Source organism: Aphis gossypii, chromosome 1, assembly GCF_020184175.1.
Source record: "Aphis gossypii isolate Hap1 chromosome 1, ASM2018417v2, whole genome shotgun sequence".
Taxonomy (NCBI): Eukaryota; Metazoa; Arthropoda; class Insecta; order Hemiptera; family Aphididae; genus Aphis; species Aphis gossypii.
In genome coordinates, this window is record NC_065530.1 from 49,004,054 (window position 1) to 49,024,330 (window position 20,277).

At 22.7% G+C, this 20,277-nt stretch overlaps 1 protein-coding gene across 2 annotated transcripts in view; it reads left to right on the plus strand.

Moving 5' to 3' along the window:
• LOC114126804 (uncharacterized) overlaps positions 1–20,277 on the plus strand; it is a 198,508-nt gene that overhangs the window by 127,606 nt on the left and 50,625 nt on the right. For both annotated transcript variants that reach the window (XM_050199229.1, XM_027990821.2), the window contains one exon: positions 1,058–1,155. In XM_050199229.1, the coding sequence (XP_050055186.1) occupies positions 1,058–1,155 (98 nt within the window). The remainder of the gene's footprint in view (positions 1–1,057; positions 1,156–20,277) is intronic.

Consider the following 20,277-nt stretch of genomic DNA (forward strand, 5'->3'; position numbering starts at 1 on the left):
TATAGCAGCATTAGGTAGGTATTTATTTGAGGATTTTCAAGAATCTATGGACTAAAAAATATCAGTAATATTTTTCTACTCTGTTTAGCTTTTATATATTTTAAATGAGATTCAACCTTAAATATATTTTGATTTTTTAATTTTACTTATTTTATAATTTATATAATGATTTCATTTAAAATAGTTGAATACACAAACCCAGAAATACAGAATGTCGTAATATTTTAATTTTTTCATGTTATTTTTTATTTTAATATATTATTTTCAGAGGCTATTATAAGTAATTCATAAGAAAATATTAAATACATACCTAGTAAAATATATTTTATTGCTAAATAAGTTTCATTTGTTGGTGGTTTGAACAGTATTTTTACTTAAATTAAGTTTGTTTTAGCAATATTATAAATTATGATAGATCTTTATACTTAAAAAATGACATTTTTACGAAACTAAATATTAATATTTAAACGAAAAATAACAATTATAATTATTTTGTTTAGTTCAAAAAAAAATATTTGTAGAAATTTAAAACTTTTCATTTCATATATTATTATTAACTAAATAGGTATAAACAAATTTTTAAAGTATTTACATTAATTTACATATATACATGTATATCAAGGAGCTATCACGCCGGGGGAATTGACTTTTAAAAATAACAGTTATTTGTATTATGTAAAATACTATTTTAATAACTTATATATATTTATTAACTAAACTACGTGATTTATGTTTAATTAAAATAATTTCAACCCTCCATATTATGAGTAAAGAAATATTAATAATAGCAATATAAATAAATAATAAAATATTTTTAGAAATATAGTGGTCTTTCGGTCCATCGCTAGTGTCTCAACTTAGAATCGTTTTAATTATAAAATGATTTATTGTTGAATTAAAAATTAACATATCCATTTCAGTAATTTTTCTTATAATGGTTTTATCACTATGAACCGGCGTTCTACTGTATTGTTGAATTTTTAATGTAATATTCTAAATATTTATCTATTATAATATTAATAATGTATAGTTTTTTTTTTTTTTATAAATATTTCAGATTCAGTAAGATATCATGCTGCTATTAAATTAGTGAACATATCAGCTATTTTAGATGAAAACATCAATGAATATTTACAACTAAAAATTCTAAAATATGTAAGTACTTTTTTTATTACGTATTTATACTATTAAATTGATAATTTGGTATTTAATTTGTTAAATATATGCAAATTAATAGAATAAATTAATGTGTTACTAGAAAATCGAGATATGGCTAGACTTTAATTTAACTCATAAATACTTCATACAATCTTAAGCGATAATGATTGTTCAAATAATTTAATTCAGTTCAACCGAAATCATTTAGTCGAATACATCGTTAATAATATGTTTTGTGGCTACCTAACATGCTCCTGTGAAAAATTAAACGCATTTTGGTCTTTATTTGCAGTTTTTACTCACACAGCACATTGTACATTATGTACAATGAACAATAATATAGAAAAAAAATAAGAGCAAAAAGGACGGTAAATCTTAAGGATTCTATAAAACAAAAGAGAAGTTCATTAAGCATTTGAAATTTGGATCTGTTTTAAAGCTGTGAACCAAAATGTAATTAAATCGGAAAAAGCGAGAGGACGCCTTGAAGCGAACGCCGTTCCTTAATTACCAACGCTGGTTATTTGGAAAGCATACCGTCGTTTTTGTTGCCTTCGACAATGTTATATTTACTAAAATTGAATATAAAATAGAATTTATTTAAATTTGAATAGAAAAATCTTAAAAATATATCATTATCAAGTAGGTCAAATTTATTCCTAAGACAGTCAATGAAAACAATGATTATTTTCATGGTGAAAAATATTATTAAATAAAATTATTTTGATTTATTAAATACTTGAAATAATTTTTCACGAAAAGTTATAACTATCTATTATACTTACCTAATTAATTGTAGATATCAGTTTCAACATTACTCTACATTTTTTTAAACTAAATTATATTTATTGAATAATTTATATAAGTAGGTAGGTATTCTTATAATATAGAAAAATAAATGTTACTTTCACATTATTATTAGTAATGATCAATTTTATTTAGGGAAGAGTGTTACAATGTATCTACTTAGTAATTGTTTGAGCAAATAAACAGAAACGAATCCTTAATATTAATATTACAACTCAACAATGAAATTAAGATAAAATTAAGTTATTTAGGTAATTAATTGTAATATAATAATATAAACATCAAACAATTTAATTTCAAGCGTAGCAAAGTCTTATTACATATATTAATTAATTATTCTACTTATTCAACTTAGTGACTTAGTTAATTAATGTTTGGTAGCAATTTATTTTTAATATAAATGTATTTTTTTACTTTATATTTTGTTTTTTTTTTCCATAAAAATGCTTATGATAGCAAATGATAAAGGGTATCGATGTTGACTGCTGAGAATTGTCACAGATATTTTTTTTTTAGGTGGTTCGATTGACCCGATGACATTTTACTCCGACAAGCCTTAGGCAGTCATGATGGGTATAAAAATAATAATAAAAAAACGATTGAAAGTCCATATCAGATTCGTTTAAACTAAATATAAAATTCATCTTGTCAGAAAATATTTCAAAAAAATTGCGATAAAGTCTTTAAGTGCCTTGAAAAAAATCACGTAAATTATATTTCATTTATAATATACATACCACTTATCATTACAGCCAAAACATAATAGTTATACATTAGCTGTAGTTTCGTGATTAATGATCGACAATTTATTAGACGGAGATCTTACAGTGCTTATCACAAATATTGTTTTTCATTATGGTGATAATAATTTATAATTTATAATATGTTTTAAAATATGTATTATGCGTTTTGTCTATCGATTTTTACATAATCTTAATCCAGTATTATTTTTTCAATTTGTCAATATTCCTATATTATTATTACTGTTTATTTGAGTTTTTTTTTACTTTTTACTTCATAATTAATTTTATTTTTTGATTTCTGTGCTTTAATATTGGTATGAAAACAATCTGAATTTCATTTATAGACAAATCGTTTCATTTATTATTTTTAAAATGTTCAAAATGATTTATTTCAAAAAAAAAATCTTACTTTCGTGTTAATTAAATTTCCGATTAAACTATTTTTAAATGTACTTAAATTATATTTGCTATTATAATTTACATATAACATTATATAAATAACATTTTAGGATTTAAAATTCTACATAGAAAAAATTATTTTCTTAAAACCAATTAATTTCAAACGACGTAAGTATTGATGGATTCATACAATAATGCTCAAAAATAATCCACGTATGTGCACAATAAATCTACCATATTAAACCCTGTTTATTATTAACTGCACACCTTTTAGGAAACTATGTTTGCTAACCATTCATCTTCGTGGCGATGGTGTAAGCTTTAAATTCGTTTCATTTTGTTAGGAACAAAACGACTGTAGTATTTTAGAAAAACGTGGACAGTTAAAATGTTGTTTTTATTTCTCGTTTACGTTATTTTATAGATTAACTAAATAAAATAATATTATTTTATATAGGTGATAGGTATAGTGATACAAAATTAAATTTTAATACGTAAATACAAGTTAGAATATATACAGTTATCACTTTAGTAATGTAAATCTAATATTATTATATTTCATAAGTAATAGGTAGGTAATAAGTAGATATGATATAATATTTATATGCACAAAAATGCTTAATTTTTTTTTTTTATTAATAGCATAAAAAATAAAAATACGATATAATACGTTAAATGTTATATAGTAGTTTAAAATGTGGTAACACTTCTGTCAAAATTAGGATTGTAAGAGTTTAACAATTAAATTCAGCGCTTTTGTGGATTGGCATAGTTTTACAAAAACAAGTTGAAAGGAATAATTAAGTAATTCGAGAAAAATATGTATTCATGATATATTCATTTAAATGTAATATATTATATGCTTTTATTGATATTACTGCCCATTATTCTAAATATCAATATAAAACCTTTAATTTTTCAATTAACTAAAAAATTCAAAATTAAAGTTGTACGGTTATAAAAAAATGTTCTAAACAATATTGAACCAATTTATTTCATCATTTCCGCAAAATCATCATTTTTATAATTTATCTGATATATCGAAAAGGTCGAGTAGACTTAAAATTTGGAGTATAGTATTAAAATTATCCTTGACCCATACAAAACAAAACAGTCAAGTCTTTTGTGTACATACCTAGTTTATTTATACAAAATATATTGCTTATATGTTTGAAGATATTTCCATTTTCCATAAACCTTAATAGATAGAATAATGGTCTGAATACCAACATATTTATTTAAAATCTCAGTTTGTTCTAAGCCAGTCACTATTTATTTCGGATCTTGAATTATAACCTTCTTAACAGTAGCCTATTCTTCAAGTATCGATTGTTCGGCAAAAGCTCATGGTTCGTTTTCAATTCTAATTCTTAAATAATTAATATGATTTTATAAACCAACTAACCCTTTTTTGGGAAATTTGTTTGTAATAATATAAAAACAAGAGAGCCGATATACCTTTAATAATAATGTTGAAAAAGTTTTGTTTTAACATGTGATAATTTACTATTTTTAAATAGTATGTATGAAGGAATTAATGACTAATTATTGTAAGTTATTATTTAATCTCATTATGAATAACTTTGTACATTATTTTATTTTTTTTTAATTTTCTTTAAATAAAACATTTAGTACTCGGTATATTATAAAAGCTTATAAGTAATAACCATATTTTGTAAAATTAAATTTAATCATAAATGCAAACAGTTATTGTTTATTCACTCAGGTTTATATTACCATTTTTAACTCTACTAGCTTAATATTATTATAATAACCTACTTTTAAAAATAAACTATAGTGTGCTATCTTAGTATACATTTATTTTTAATTAGAAAACACTTGGTTTGCATTGTATTTTGTCTTTAAATTAAAATATACATATTTTTTTATAAATGTACTAATGACAATTTAGTCAACTAAACAAAAATTAATTTTTAACTGCTACCACAAAATAATTCAAAATACAAATTAAGATTTATAAAAGTTTGATAAAGTTAGAATAATACATATATTTCTTTAACATTGGTTAATTATATTATCATTAAAGTTTATTGACCCTAAAATAAACTATTACTAAAATATGCTCCTGGATCGATTATCCTTTAAAAAATTCTAATTTAATATTAATATTGGGTATATGTGTGTATTATTTGATATTAATACAATAATACATCATATTATTTTAAACTAAACATGTGTAATTTATCATGTCAATGCTCGGTTATGTATGTATATCATTACTGCTACACCGATGAAATTGCTTTATTGAAGCATTGCTCTATAGTGGTTTCGGTATCAGAAACATATATAACTTGAAAAATATCATTGACAAAAAATGAATTTAAAAAGAAAGTTAAAATTGAATTATAGCTGACAAATGAAATGGTTTCTTTTAGGGAAGGGGGTAATTTGTCCAATACCTGTCTGTTTCGTTGAATTATTGCAAAAACCTCTTGGGTAACCATCGCGCATTTCTATCCAATTAGTTTTCGATATCAATAAACCGGCATTTCGAATCCATATCTCGTATTATGTCTCCGGGGGTATCATTGTACATAGAATGGGTTGAATTATCTTAAAAGCAATGAAAGTGAAATAATCTACAAAAGTTTCAAATTATCAGTACTCCACGTCATATTATTTTTTGTTTAAGGCGGATGAACCAATAATACATTATTATTTGTTTGTCTTTTTATGCTTTGAAATTTGAGGTTAACATTTAATAGGTTAGGTATGTTTTTATTATTTATATTTGTACTAAACTGTGTGGAATATTTTAAATAACTTTATAAACTATTGATAAATGTTGAATAAATTATTGTAACTATTTGTGTTTATTAATACCAAATTTGACGTACTATAGTTTTATTTTATTTTTTTGTATTTAATATTATGTTAAATAATGGACCTCGACCTTTAATTTTAGATATTTAAGTTATTTATTCATTCATTCAGTCTTATAGTCCATCAAACTTTTGCTATTTTTACATAAGTTATAATTGTTATCAATATCGACAACATCTGCCTTTTACTAAATTTTAATTACAAGTTAATCGGCTACTAATATAGTTATATCATCAGCTTTTTGAACGTGCCATCGTTAAATTCACAGCGTTTATATAGCACATGTCAAGTGATTAAAAATATTATTATTTCATATTTGTATTTATTATTGCAGTTATAATCGTTTTTGTAAAGGATTTCTGGCTAATGAGCTTATGAAATTTCACAAAAATATACTTATTGAAATTACTATATTAATTTTACTTGATTTAAACTTATAGGAACAAAGCTCTGTAATGAATTAATGATTGATATTAATAATGACAAATCTGATTTTCATAATGCTCCTCCATTAGACTATTATGTCAATACTTCACGTAGTCTATCTATTGTTGTTGATGACCTAAAATGAATCTTTCACACTTAAGATTCAAAACAAGTTAAACCACATTAATGTTGCTAAACTGTTGTCTTGTCTTCCGGGATTTGCAACTAATACTGTATATTGTACCAATATTAACTCTGAATCAATATACGTTGGCGAAGTTATTTAGATCCAATAGATATCTTAATGGGTCTAAAAATTTTTGTAACCTCTGATCGATCTTTGGCTAATTCTACCATATCCACTGTAACTATGCTCGAGTACAACAATATTTAACTATATTAATAAATATGTTCTTGAAATGTGTAACATCATACTTTATAGATTTTATTATCCGCTTAAATTTGCTACTGATTTCTAAAACACTTATATTTTTGTAATGATTGAATCGTTTTTTATACAGTACCTTAACCATATTTTTTTATTCAGAAGTGATTTTTATTTAACAGAAATTATATTGACGAATGATGAATTTAAATAATTATTTTCAATCTTTTTTTTTTTTTAATGTTATTTCTTACAAAATAAAAACATTAAAATAAATTAAAAATGTGTGTATCTTTAGATTTAAAAACGGATTTTTTAATTTAAATGACAAGATTATTTAGTAGTATTTGTTTTTTCATATAAAAAAGGATGTCACCAAAAATATGCAAAAAAAAAATTAAACTGTAATATTATTATGATTGATACTATGATTAAGTATACAGTGTATATACCTACCACAAAATAATAGAAATGTAGTTTTCTTTTACTAAAATATTATGTTTTTTAATTAAATTAACACAAACAAAAAAAAAAAAAATGGAATATTGATATAGCAAATAAAAATAGTAAATTAATCTTCTTCATTTAGTGGAATGATGTTAAGGTGAATAATATGTTATTATTGTATTCTTATACCCATTTCTTTTAATAATATTAATATAGAATTTGATTTTAATATTATTCATATATTAGTATATTCGTAAAACGAATATAATAATATATAGTATAAATACTTAATTTAAAGTTAATTAGCCACTCTATTCTACTTACAGTTATATTTACTGAATAATAATCCAAAAATTATAAAATATGAAATGAAGGAAAAATAAATGTAATACGCATTATAAATAATGTATAATAAACTCATATTGTGATTATCCATTTTGTATAATAGACATTGAATACTATTTAAGTAAGGGTATTTATCGTAATTAACTACATAAATGGGTTAAGATTATTCTTTTCTGAATACCATTTTTAACTTGAATGTACACACACGTACGTAAACACACACATTCTCAAACAGATACACTAGTTTATCCACTCATTATACGGAACATGAAAAAAAACATTGTACGATTATAAAGCTTGAATATTTTTTGTATCTTATAAGTATTAATAAATTAACAAATTAAACAACATTATTGTTTATAGCATTAACTTTGTTTTTTTTTGTTTTAATTTCGCTGCATATTTATCTTTAAATGCATTTTAATACAATATAATGTAAATTGAATAGGTTTATTTTAATATTACCTCGAAGTAACGTATTATAATAAAGCGAGTATATGAATGTGTATCATTTGAAATATGAGTACATTACAAGATAAAATAATTAAAAGGCAAGTGAAACATTTTCCTACGAACAACCCAACCTTTTTCTTCGTGGTACGTTGACAGTTTTAATCGTTCTGCTACCATAATTTCTGTGCCTACATTTTCGTATTTTATAGAATAGAAGATAAATACAGTAAATATTTGTACAAAAAAAAAAGGTCGCTCTTTTGGTAGCAGGTTTCAAGTGTTCTTTGACATTGAGTTTATTATAATCACTATACTTAATGGATGATATTATATGAAATACAATTTCAATGTTAAATGTCTGTAAATGAAAAAATAACTAAAGAAACAGGCGAATCAGCTTATATTTCTAAGAACATCTTATAATATTATATTGCATTTAAAATATAACTAGTATTTTTTTATTAAATTCTTAGGTTATTGTTTTAATATTTATTGTATAATAAATGTTTTAACTAACTTTTGTCGAAAACTTCTCACATAATATTTATACAATGTAAGATGGATTTATCGTATGTATGGAATAAAACAAGTGTAAGTATTTTAAAATTGTTAATGTATTCAGTTAATTATTCTATTCACATTGTCCATATTTTCTATTGCTCAATATAAATATTTTAAAAATATAACAAAATAATCATTTAAAGATAAATATTGTTATTTTACTTTTTAATATATAATTTCATCAAAATTTAAGCTAAAACGCTAATAAAATATAAATGTTAGTTTTTTTTCTAGTTTCACAAAAATGTAACAAAACTTGTGTTATTTTTCAAAGCTTTGGGTAAGAATTTCTAAAGATTAAAAACTATTTTTCAACTTTAATATAATAATTCATTTTTCGTAATTTTGAAGGTATTTTTAACAACACTTATTAAAAAAAAAAGATCATGAATATAAAATATTTTCGATATTTTAAAAGGACAACATTTGAGGATTTTTGTATTAAATTTTCAACTATTTGGCAGTGAAAATTTTATCAACACGACCACTGTAAAAAAAAAAACTAAAGTAAGTCTTTCTCTGTTTACCTGTTAAATTAGCATCAGTATTATTGTATATTGTGTATTTGACACAGTGATACAGAACAATAATTATAAGCTCTTTGTTTTTTTTCTATCAAAAAAAGTTGTTTAACATCCTTGTGTATTCAAGTTGTCTTAATTCTTCTGAATTTTCCAAAAACAGTGATGTGACCCGATGTTTTATAAAAATAAGCACGTATGGTGTTTATGCGTCATGTCGGGATCGATTGTAGATGCATTTGCCGTAGAAGACCCGAAGTTAGACCCGGGAAAAAAACCCATTATCTATTCTTCCTACTTTCCTAACAGTTGTTTGTTATTAGTTTATTACCATCTTTACGCCTCTCCATAGTACCCACAACATATTCGATAGGTGTGATACCGTGTTTCCTGACAATAGCGTTTGCAGATAAATACTGAGAATATTGTCTTAAGATTGGAATCTTGAAAACATAACTAAAATAAATACCTAACGTTTTAGTCGTACTGCAGTATAATATATATTTGTATGTTTTCTTAATAATGATTTTTAAACGTCAATATATATATATTTATATGCATTTTTAACTGTCATATAAAGAAAAATATATTGAATTAGCTAATAAAATATAATTGTTAAATAATTTAAAAATTAATGGTATAATAATAAATTAATGGGAATTAGTGATAAATATGTAATATGTATGCATTCAAGGCAGTTTTCTTATCACTCAACATTTTAATTATAATATTATTAATTTAATACAAGGATTATTTGAAAAACTAAACAAAAATGCATACACGAAATGCGCTTAACATCGTTATTGTTAAATGTATAAAATCGTTTTGGTTAGCTGTATGGGAAAAACAAAAGGGTTATTTATACAATACTAAGTACAATAAATGAGATTACTGTACATTGTTATAACTTCGTCTTATATGGGAAGCATAATGTTAGAATAAAAATATGTTGAAAATTTGAAATTATATTAAATAATAGATCTCATTAAAAATACATTCCATGGAAATACTTTAGAAAGCTTTACATTAAAATGAAGTAAAAAAAATGCAATTAAGATTTGTATAAATGATTATAATCCCATGTCAATACACTTAACAGAATAATGCATTTATTAAAAAATCTACCAAATTAAATAAATAGAATTATTTAATCTGTTTTGGATTAAACTTCTAAGGCCAATTACGCCTTGATACCTTGAGTTAAGAAGAAACGTTTTTTTTTACGTTTCAAACGAAAAATTTTCACAAAATATTGTATAAAACAATATATATCACTAATTATAATAATTTTACTAACTACAACATCAATACTTATTTATTTTACTTAAAAATTGGTAAATCAATAAAATTAATGACCAAACAACTATATGCATAATTTATCATTTTAACTACCAGCTAATTTACTTTTTAAAAGACATTACAAAAATTATAATTTGTAAGTATATTTAATTTTATTCGATATCCATAAAACAACATTAAATAGATACTTCTTACACCTAGTTCAAAATTATTTGTTTATTATCGGATTATTAGCTATAGGTATTAACACAAAATGCCTAAGTAATGTGTAATTTTTACGACGTAAGAAAGTTCTATAGTAATTAACATAGTCAATAATTAATTATATTCGTGTATAGTTTTGAAATTATATTGTAGGAATCAAAATTTAAATATATTTTTAACTCAAGTATTTATAGTATTGATATTATAAAATAATTTATTGAAATATACAAATTTACTTCAATATTATAATTTTACAGAAAATAGTTTATCATAGTTATACTTATTTGTAATCTTATGACGTACATAAGTGTCATGTGGCAATTATAACCTTAGGATTTTGTGATAGGGTCGACAATTTTATTGGAAGAGCTGGAATTGACACTGTTAAAATTATTTTATCTCATCCTAATAAGCAATGCTGTATATTATAAAAAAAAAAAGACAAAATGTTCTTAAATGTAGTTGTAATTTGAGATTTTTGTCAAATTGAAATTTGACAAGCTTAATGTTTGAATTCATTGAAAATTATTGTATACAATAGTGTCGAATACTTGTATAATGGTTTTATATTATATTGTATACTTCTATTTTGAAAAATAATAAAAATAAAAATGTATAATGAATGAAATATGACATAAAGTATCACTGAAATATAGTTTTGAACATAGCATCAAATCACAACAAATCTATAACAGTTTTATTAGTAATAATCCTCATATTTTTATATCAAAGTTTATTTCGTTTTATGGAAAATAACCATGATATTATTCAACGTTCTAATTAATTTATAATTTATACGTCATACAAAATACATAAATATTTTATTTCATAATATTCATTGTAGTATACGTCAAGGGGAAAAAATCATAAAAAAAACATTAAATTATATTGTATGTTTTATTAAAAAATATATATTATATATTCATTTTTTCTATTAATATTACCTTTTTTTCATTGAAAATTTAATTTTTGACAAGACCTTAACATAACTACTTATAAAGTTATAAATCTTATCTTTATTTCGAGTGTAGTGTGTATTAAAGTTCTTAAAATTCTAAAAATTTACTGATAGTAAAATTATGATGAAATTTGTTTGTGTCACCGCCATATTATTCATATTATATTAAAATAATATAATATGAGAATCGAGTTTATATTATTTTATTAATTATTACATATTATTTTCAATTGATAAAAAATCAAACTCTGTCTTATGTTGACTTAAGCAAAGTAAAATGATTGTCCATCGCTTAGCTCATTATTACTTTAGTTTCCAAGATGAATTAGTTTTTTTCTCTTTCCGCATTCTAATAATACAGTATAGTAATAAAATATTTAGATTCACTTTCATTGTGAATTGAAGAAAAGTGTTAAAAAAATCCCGCATATAACTAAAAGGACAATGTTGAACAATAATAATTTCCACCAAGTGCTTTTGTCGCAATTTCTTTTGTACACAATCAACTTCACAACAACTGGAATGATTTATTACAGACAAACACCAGAGTCTGGCCAGAATAACTTTTCTTGGCATGTGCACTTGAAGGACCTACAATGACCACTAGGTCACTTAACACCATATTAAAACTGCTACCTTCGTCTCTTCCACCGACGACTAATTAATTGTGAATATAACATAGTAAACGCCTTTTTCCATACTTTAATGTCATGAAAAATAATACTACAGAAATAGCTTAAAATACACTTGACATCTGCTGTGTGTATTTGCAAATACTTCCGTTCCCGTAAACGAATTATTGAAAAATATTACATTACTTCGCAGGATATTTGACTCTTATAATTGACAATCGATTAAATGTTATTCACGACAACTTTGGATTTTTAACTGTTTAAATTATTAATTACACTATTACCAGTCTTGAACGAAATAATTTTAATTTGTATTCAAATATTTACATAGGTGGACATTTATTTAGAATACGCATTTGAATACTTTCAAAGAAATAAAATGTAAAATACATTCTTAAATAATTTTAAAACATGAATTTTTTTCCAAAAATTAGAATTAAGAAAACTTTTAGAATGATTAGAAATTAATGAGATTGTAACAATAATATAAATAAACTGATTAAAAAAAATTGTTTTGTCAGAAATGTTATGCTAATTTTTTAGCTTAGAAAAATAATATAATTAACAAATCATAAAAAAGTTTAAAATTAGATTTTAAAATTTTTTATTTGAATACTTAAATTGAATAGTTTACAAAACTGAGAAATACAATATATCAATAAGTTATCAATGATTTTAATGATATAACTATTAAATAAAATTAATAACGACTATATTAATACAGTATAATATAAGTAAAAAATAAAAAAAAAATATATTACTATGTACTAACTTAAATTATAAGTACTATAAATACAGACTTTGATGGTGAATATTTTAAAGAACATTGCTGTTTTTGTCAAGAAAAAAAATTGAATTTTACAATATTACAACAATATCGTTTTTTTTCTATTTAGGTACCTTAATAAAATTAAATATTCAAGTGCAAATCTACTATTGTATTGCTATCATATTGTTGAATAATATTTGATTACATTTTATTTTAACAAAAATAAATTTTAAACTTTGTAAAGACTTTCATTGTTAAAATTGTTTTTGGATTCATTTAAACTATAGTGTTAGATTATATACAGGGATAAATTTAAATAAACATTTAAAGTTGAATTACTTTCTTAATATACTATCAAAAAGTTTGTTGTTAGTTTTAAAATGTCTATACTTTTCTATAAGACTGTGGTTGATTGATAAATATTTAGTTATATAATATATATCATTTTTATATTATTATAAAGATGCATAGCAATGATAATTGTTTATGTATTTGTGTATAAGAAAACTGTGTAATAAAATCATTTGGTAATATAGTAATAAGGACACATTTAACAGCATCATGTTTTAAATACTATAAAAAAAAATATATAATATCAAATTTAAAATACCTTACGTCAAGAGCAGAGAACAAAATAGTTTAACCGATTTATTTTGAATGTTTCTAAAAAAATATACATAATATGTCAGCTATTTCAGTTAAAATAAACTTTATTGGTATTTTTCTTGAAACATGTGTACAAAATAACATCAACTGGTTTACGTATTAAAAAAATTGTATTGATATTGAAAAACTAAGCGCAATTTATAAGAAATATTAAGCCAAAGTGTATCCAGGGATTTATTTTATACGCATCTTAAAAATAATATATTGAACATACACATCGTTAAAAAAAATACATTGATAATTATTTCTTATCATATAATATGGCAAAAATATCCTATAAATTATAATATTATGACCGATTATTGTATTATCATAGAACAATGATTAGTCATATATTCGTATTACATTGATATGTATAAAATATTATAGTAATTATAGTCAAAATGCTAGTTTGCTGACTATAGTTCCTATGTGTTTATCAGGTCTGCTTGAATACATTTGTACGTATAAATCTTTTTGAGTGGTGAATAAAATATTATGAGAAGGGTTAAGTTATTATTTATTATCTAACTACACAATACATTTAACATTATTTGTGCTATATAATAAGTATATACGTGTACGCTAAATAAAATAATATTGAAACTTAAAGTAAGAACTCGGCATTTGAATAGAATTCCGTAAATAAAATGTTTTTTTGATGATTTAAAAATGGCATACAAATGTATACATTAATTTAATGTATTACTTTAATTTAATTAGAACATACACAGTTGATATTAGGACGTACAGTCATACATATGATAGTCTATTTGCTTTAGGCTAAAAATGAAACGTAAACCACTCGAGTGCACTGAAAACGTTTCAAAAGGTTAAACAGATTACCTGGAGCTTTTTATTAACATTAGAAATATATCCTTTTATTGTGTATATAAAATTATTTGCTAAAATCTCTACCAAATAAATAAAATATGTTTAAAGAGTCCACCATTTTATTAAATGATTTATTTTGTTTCGACCATGAAATGTTTTTTTACTATACATAAGTATGTTATTATTATATCATTTTAAATTCTCACATTTGTTTGTTGATATATAATTTTTGGTATACTAAATGCACTTCAAAGTAAAAAGGTTATACTTAATTATTCAGACATTGTATTTTATTTATTGTACATCTTAAAAGTTTAAATATTTTTAATAAATCTTAAACATTTTAAAAATCTTAGTATATATTTTTTTTTTTACTTACTTAAGGCACGTTTAAATAATTTACAAGAGCAATAAAACTATGTACACTAAATAAAATAGTGCAATTTATTATTAAGTTGAATCTATTTTAAGTTGCTAATATGTGTTACATAAAATCCTGATAAACAAAAATAAAAATTGCTATCATTATAATAAAACTACTCCAATCATTACATCACTTAAAACTTGAAATTTTTCACAACTCGAGTAGGTAATACACCATTGTTATTTATGAGTTAAGTACAGGATAAACTGAAAGTGCGCCGAACCACACACACTCACCACTCTTATATTTCACAAGCAAGGCTATTCTATTTTAATTTTTTTTATTTAAAAACTGCTATAAATCTCCCTCTAACTCTCTCTCTCTCACTCTCTCTAAAAGAGACTTCTAAGTGAATTAAGTTAATTACCAATAATATTTATTTATTTTATGAAATTATAACATGTATTATTATATAATATTTTTACAGATAATTTAAAGTTTGAAAGTGTATTTATAATACGAGTAACTACCTACCACTCATATAAACTTTAAATAATTATATGAATATATATTTATAATATTTATAATCAACTATTTGTTCGAATTTAAATTTAATGTTTTTAAATATAAAATATTCTGTTAATTGAAAATATATTTCATATTCAATTAGGTACAGAAAATATTCATTTTATTTTTACCTTCTTACTTTGAATAATTTGATATTTTATGTAAAAATGTATGAGAAACAAAAAATGTTAAATATACAATACAAACAGCATAAAAAATATTCAATTAAATGAATTACTATTTGTGAGTGGAGATATTTAAAGATTTGTATATAACATTTCGATTTGATTCATTCTCTATTCTATATGAAATAAAATATGTAAATATATATATGCATACTGCTTATACAATTTGTTTTTGGTCAACTCGTTATTGACATTTATGATATCCTTTCAAAAACAAGATCATTTATACACATTTTATATACATATAAAAAAATAATTTTTGTTATTCATCCTGCGAGCTTTATTCATATTAACCACTGTAACGGAATAGTCGATTTTGTTTTTTTTTCTGCCTACCCACTGAAAGGCTGCTTCTATTTTCCATTTAATATCAGTCAGCATACATTTTTGTTCCCATTTAAATGTTATTGGACATTTGTTTTCAAAAGGGTCCATTTTCAAGGTAGCTTAATGACAGATCCTCATTGCAGGAATAGAGTTAATAAAAACTTTATTTTTATTTTATTTGTTTAAAGTCTCGAAATACGAGCATATTCGACATAATAGTACCATTCAAATAAATATGCTTGTGGTGTGAGTTAGATGGATAAAACTTTAAATAAGCTCTGACGTCAGTACGAAAATTATTCAAGGAGGGGAAAAAAAGTTATATGTCTCTTTGGTATTTTTTTCTCCGTTTCTAGCATAAATTGCTACTATTTGACAGTGTAGAGTCGTTAGGCCACAATCCAATGAAATGCATTAAACAAATTTATATTTTACCAAAGTGTCAGTTTATTTAAGTTTTATTTTATCTGCATTTCTCTCTATAATGGATAATAATTAAAACATTCAACATTAGAATAAATAATACTAAATGTTTGTAAGATGAATTTTTGTTTTTTTTTCACCAACCTAGACCCTTATAAATCGAATATTATTTAAATAAATGTAACACACTCATTGTCTGTATCAGTTTGAAAGTTAATAGTTTTATCTACAGTTGGACTTATAGTTTATAATACTATTTTATAGATACCTACCGAATATGTAATAATATACTATATAGTATTTCCCATAAGTTAGATAATAACAATGTTATTTAGAATTATATGCGACCATCCTGATTACCTTCTACTATTTATAAGCATTTCAGAAAAATGTATATAATCAATTTTTCATCCATTATATAATTATATATTATATTATGTTGTCTTGTAATTAATTTAAATTATGTAAGGAAAAAATCCACCAAAAATCGTCCATACTTTTTGAAAAAATAAGTGTTTGACTTTAAAATTATCACTTTGTAAACTATATAGGTATGGTAGTGACACCAACTATGGTGGAGAATGAACTAGTGAGTATCCCGCCAAAATCATTAATTTACTATGTGTCGTCTGGTGTTGTCGTTGAAAAACACATTTTTTCAAAAAAAACAAACGAATTTTTGTTTCAAGTAGTCATTTTGATGTTTGGTGGAGCCATTAAAAGGTACCAATGAATATCATTATTTCTGACAAAATAGGTGTTTAATAAAAAAACTTAGTTTTTTTTATACTATGTCGAAACCGTTAAAAAATATAAATGCTTTATGATTTATGTGACTTTTCAACGATGTCGTAAATATTCAGCATTTAAAAAATAATTAACACTTTTTATGATTTTGTCAACATTTAATCTTAAATATTTTCATTTATACATTTGAATTATTGAAAAAAAAAATGAAAAAAATGAGTATAATTTCAATAATCTATAAATAGCTAGAGAAAACAGCCAATATATTTTAAAATTATATAATGTCAAAAAAATCGAATTTAAATATTTACTAAACATTTTAAGTATCTTAGGTCATTTATTTTTAAATTAAATACATAAACTGAATATGCACTCATATTCTCATTTTCCATATTTTATTTACTTATTTATTTTTAATTTTTCTGATTAGTTTAAAATTTATTTGGAATTAATTTTCACCTTTAATGTCTATCACTCCCTTCAGACAACTAGATTGTATTAATTGCTACAAGAAACTATTAGTAAATTCGAAGAAACCTTTGTATTGTTTCAAAATAATGTGCTAAAAGTCGGAGGTTATAATACCGGGAATAGATCAAATACACCCAGAAAAATGATGAATGTGCAAAGAATGTAATTAATTATGCAATTTTTTTTAGCCATTTAATAAAAATTATAAATTTATTAATTAATATTTTATAACATTTTTGAAAATTGAAAATAAATGAATAACTGAATACTGATATTAATTATTAAACGTGAGAAAGTATATAGACAAATTTATTGTGACTTATATAACTTCTAGTAATCATTAATGAAAATATAAAGAAAATTTTTTAAAAAAAATCAACTATCATCTTACAATACATTCACCGTTCCATTCAAAAACTAAAATCTATATGAAATAATACCATTGTTTAAATCTGTCGTATCCAAGTGGTTTTTTCAACGTATTTTTTTTTTTTTTTTTGAAGACATGTGTGCAGTTAAATTATTTAAATTGATAAACGTAAAAGGAGAAAAAATGTGACATGGCTAAAGTTCTTTTTACATTGGTCCTATAAATTACGTTCACAGTGTATACCATAATGTAATACTACGTACTATACATAATATGCGTATAAAGAAGGTTTCTGGTATATTTTATAAATTATGGTATTATTTATGATCAAAAACCACATATAAAATTGAAAATAATATTTTTCACTTGAACAATTTTTACTTTTCAACCGTTTTGTGTCAATTTTTGAACACAGTCGTTTCAAATGTACCTACAAATGTATAAGAACTGAACTATTGTGTAAGAAAAACTTTTTTGGAATTATAATTTCCTCTTATATTTTTTCCATATTATACAGAGTCCATACTACTAGCTATTTTGTAATATTATGTATAATTTGATTACTCATACATTTCTCTATTTATTTTTGTTTGTCTTTTTGGACGGTTGAATTAATGATCGTAGTGAAATTCACCAATTTACGTTTGTTAAATTTATATACTTTAATTGTATTTAAAAAGTATACAATATGACTAATAAACTAATATTATTTGAATTTGATTTATTTTTGATATACTTACGTGTAAATACATATTATTAATTTAAAAGTTGAACATTTCATTAACCTATGTGAATTAACTTCTTGTTAAGTTAAATTAATACTAAAATTTAAATTATTTATACTGCTTTAGTCACTATCAAATGATTTTATCCATTTATATACTTATAGGTAGATATTTTTTAAAATTTTTATTATTTAAATATTAAATTTTCATTTCTGTAACAAAATATGATTTTTATTAATGAAAAGATTGCAATAAGAAGTTAACCAAACTATGGATGAACTATAAAATAGATAATAATCCAAATGTATAAAATAAAGTTTTTTACAAACCTTTTGGTGGAATATAATTAAAAATAAGTATAGCTTATCTATTACTTATAATAATATTATAATATAAAATAAATGGCCATAATTTAATTCTGGCTATTTATGAATTTTTTAAAATTATTACTAGGCTTAAAGTTCAATATAAAGTTTATAAATAAATACAGATTATCGTAATAACTATTTCCAAAAAAAAAAAAATCCTCAATGTATATTTTGATACTATAACGATTTAGTGTAATAAAATAAAAATAGTGAAATAGTAATAAAATAATATCGATTCTATGTGTATAATAAAGTATTTTATAAGAAATGTCTGTTAAAAGAAAAAATCGATACATCAACCAGATCAAAATTATCGTTCAAATTATATTATTAACATTGCACTTTATTGTGTATTGAGTTTTGAGATGTCAACATTTTGCAATTTTTGTTATTTAATGATAATTTATTAATTTAATGGCAATCAACTAAAATGATTAAAAATTAATTTTTGATTAAGATTACCTATTAAATTGATATGTATCATATTAGAGTTTTTAATTAGTCCAAAAAATGTCATATCGTCAAAAAAACATCAATTTTTGAGTTTAAGAAATTTAAATCATTTATTAACAATAAAAATAAAGTAAAAACCTTGAAATACCCCAAAAGGAATTTATTGATTTAAAAATCTTTATACTCAACAATTTGCTTCCTATTATGCCTGACAAAAATACATGACAGAAAAGCATCTCAAATGCCAATGGCATAAAGTTAAGAAATAAGTATATTATGATCAACTTTATCAAAAGCTATTGAAAAATCTGAAAAAACGACATTGATTTGATAACCAGAAAGTTTTTTATAAAATAAAAAACTCGATTATGAATAATGAGACACGTGTCATATTCACAAAATAAATAATAACTTCATAAATGACTCTTCAAAATCAACCGCGTCCATTTATTGTGAGACATATTTTATAATCACAGTAAGTGATATTTATACGCTGTACAGTGAGTTCCGCTTAACGTAACATATAATACACATTGTTAGATAATTTTAATTATATTGATAGGTTGACTCCACAAACTATTTTTATCTTTAAATATTATATAATATGTACCACTTTTTATACTTAAAATAAAATTAAAATAACAACAATTTACATTTAAAATAGGAAAAAGAAACTATCAATTTCAGATTAAACTTGAGTGTCTTTTAATTTGATATTCATATAAGTTTAAAATTAAATTCCATATGCATAATATTTTATAAAAATTTTGTTCTTCACTTTTAACAGTTTGCTTATGATTTTTTTTTAAATGTTGTTTAAACTATTTCAAGTAGACTACAAATGTAT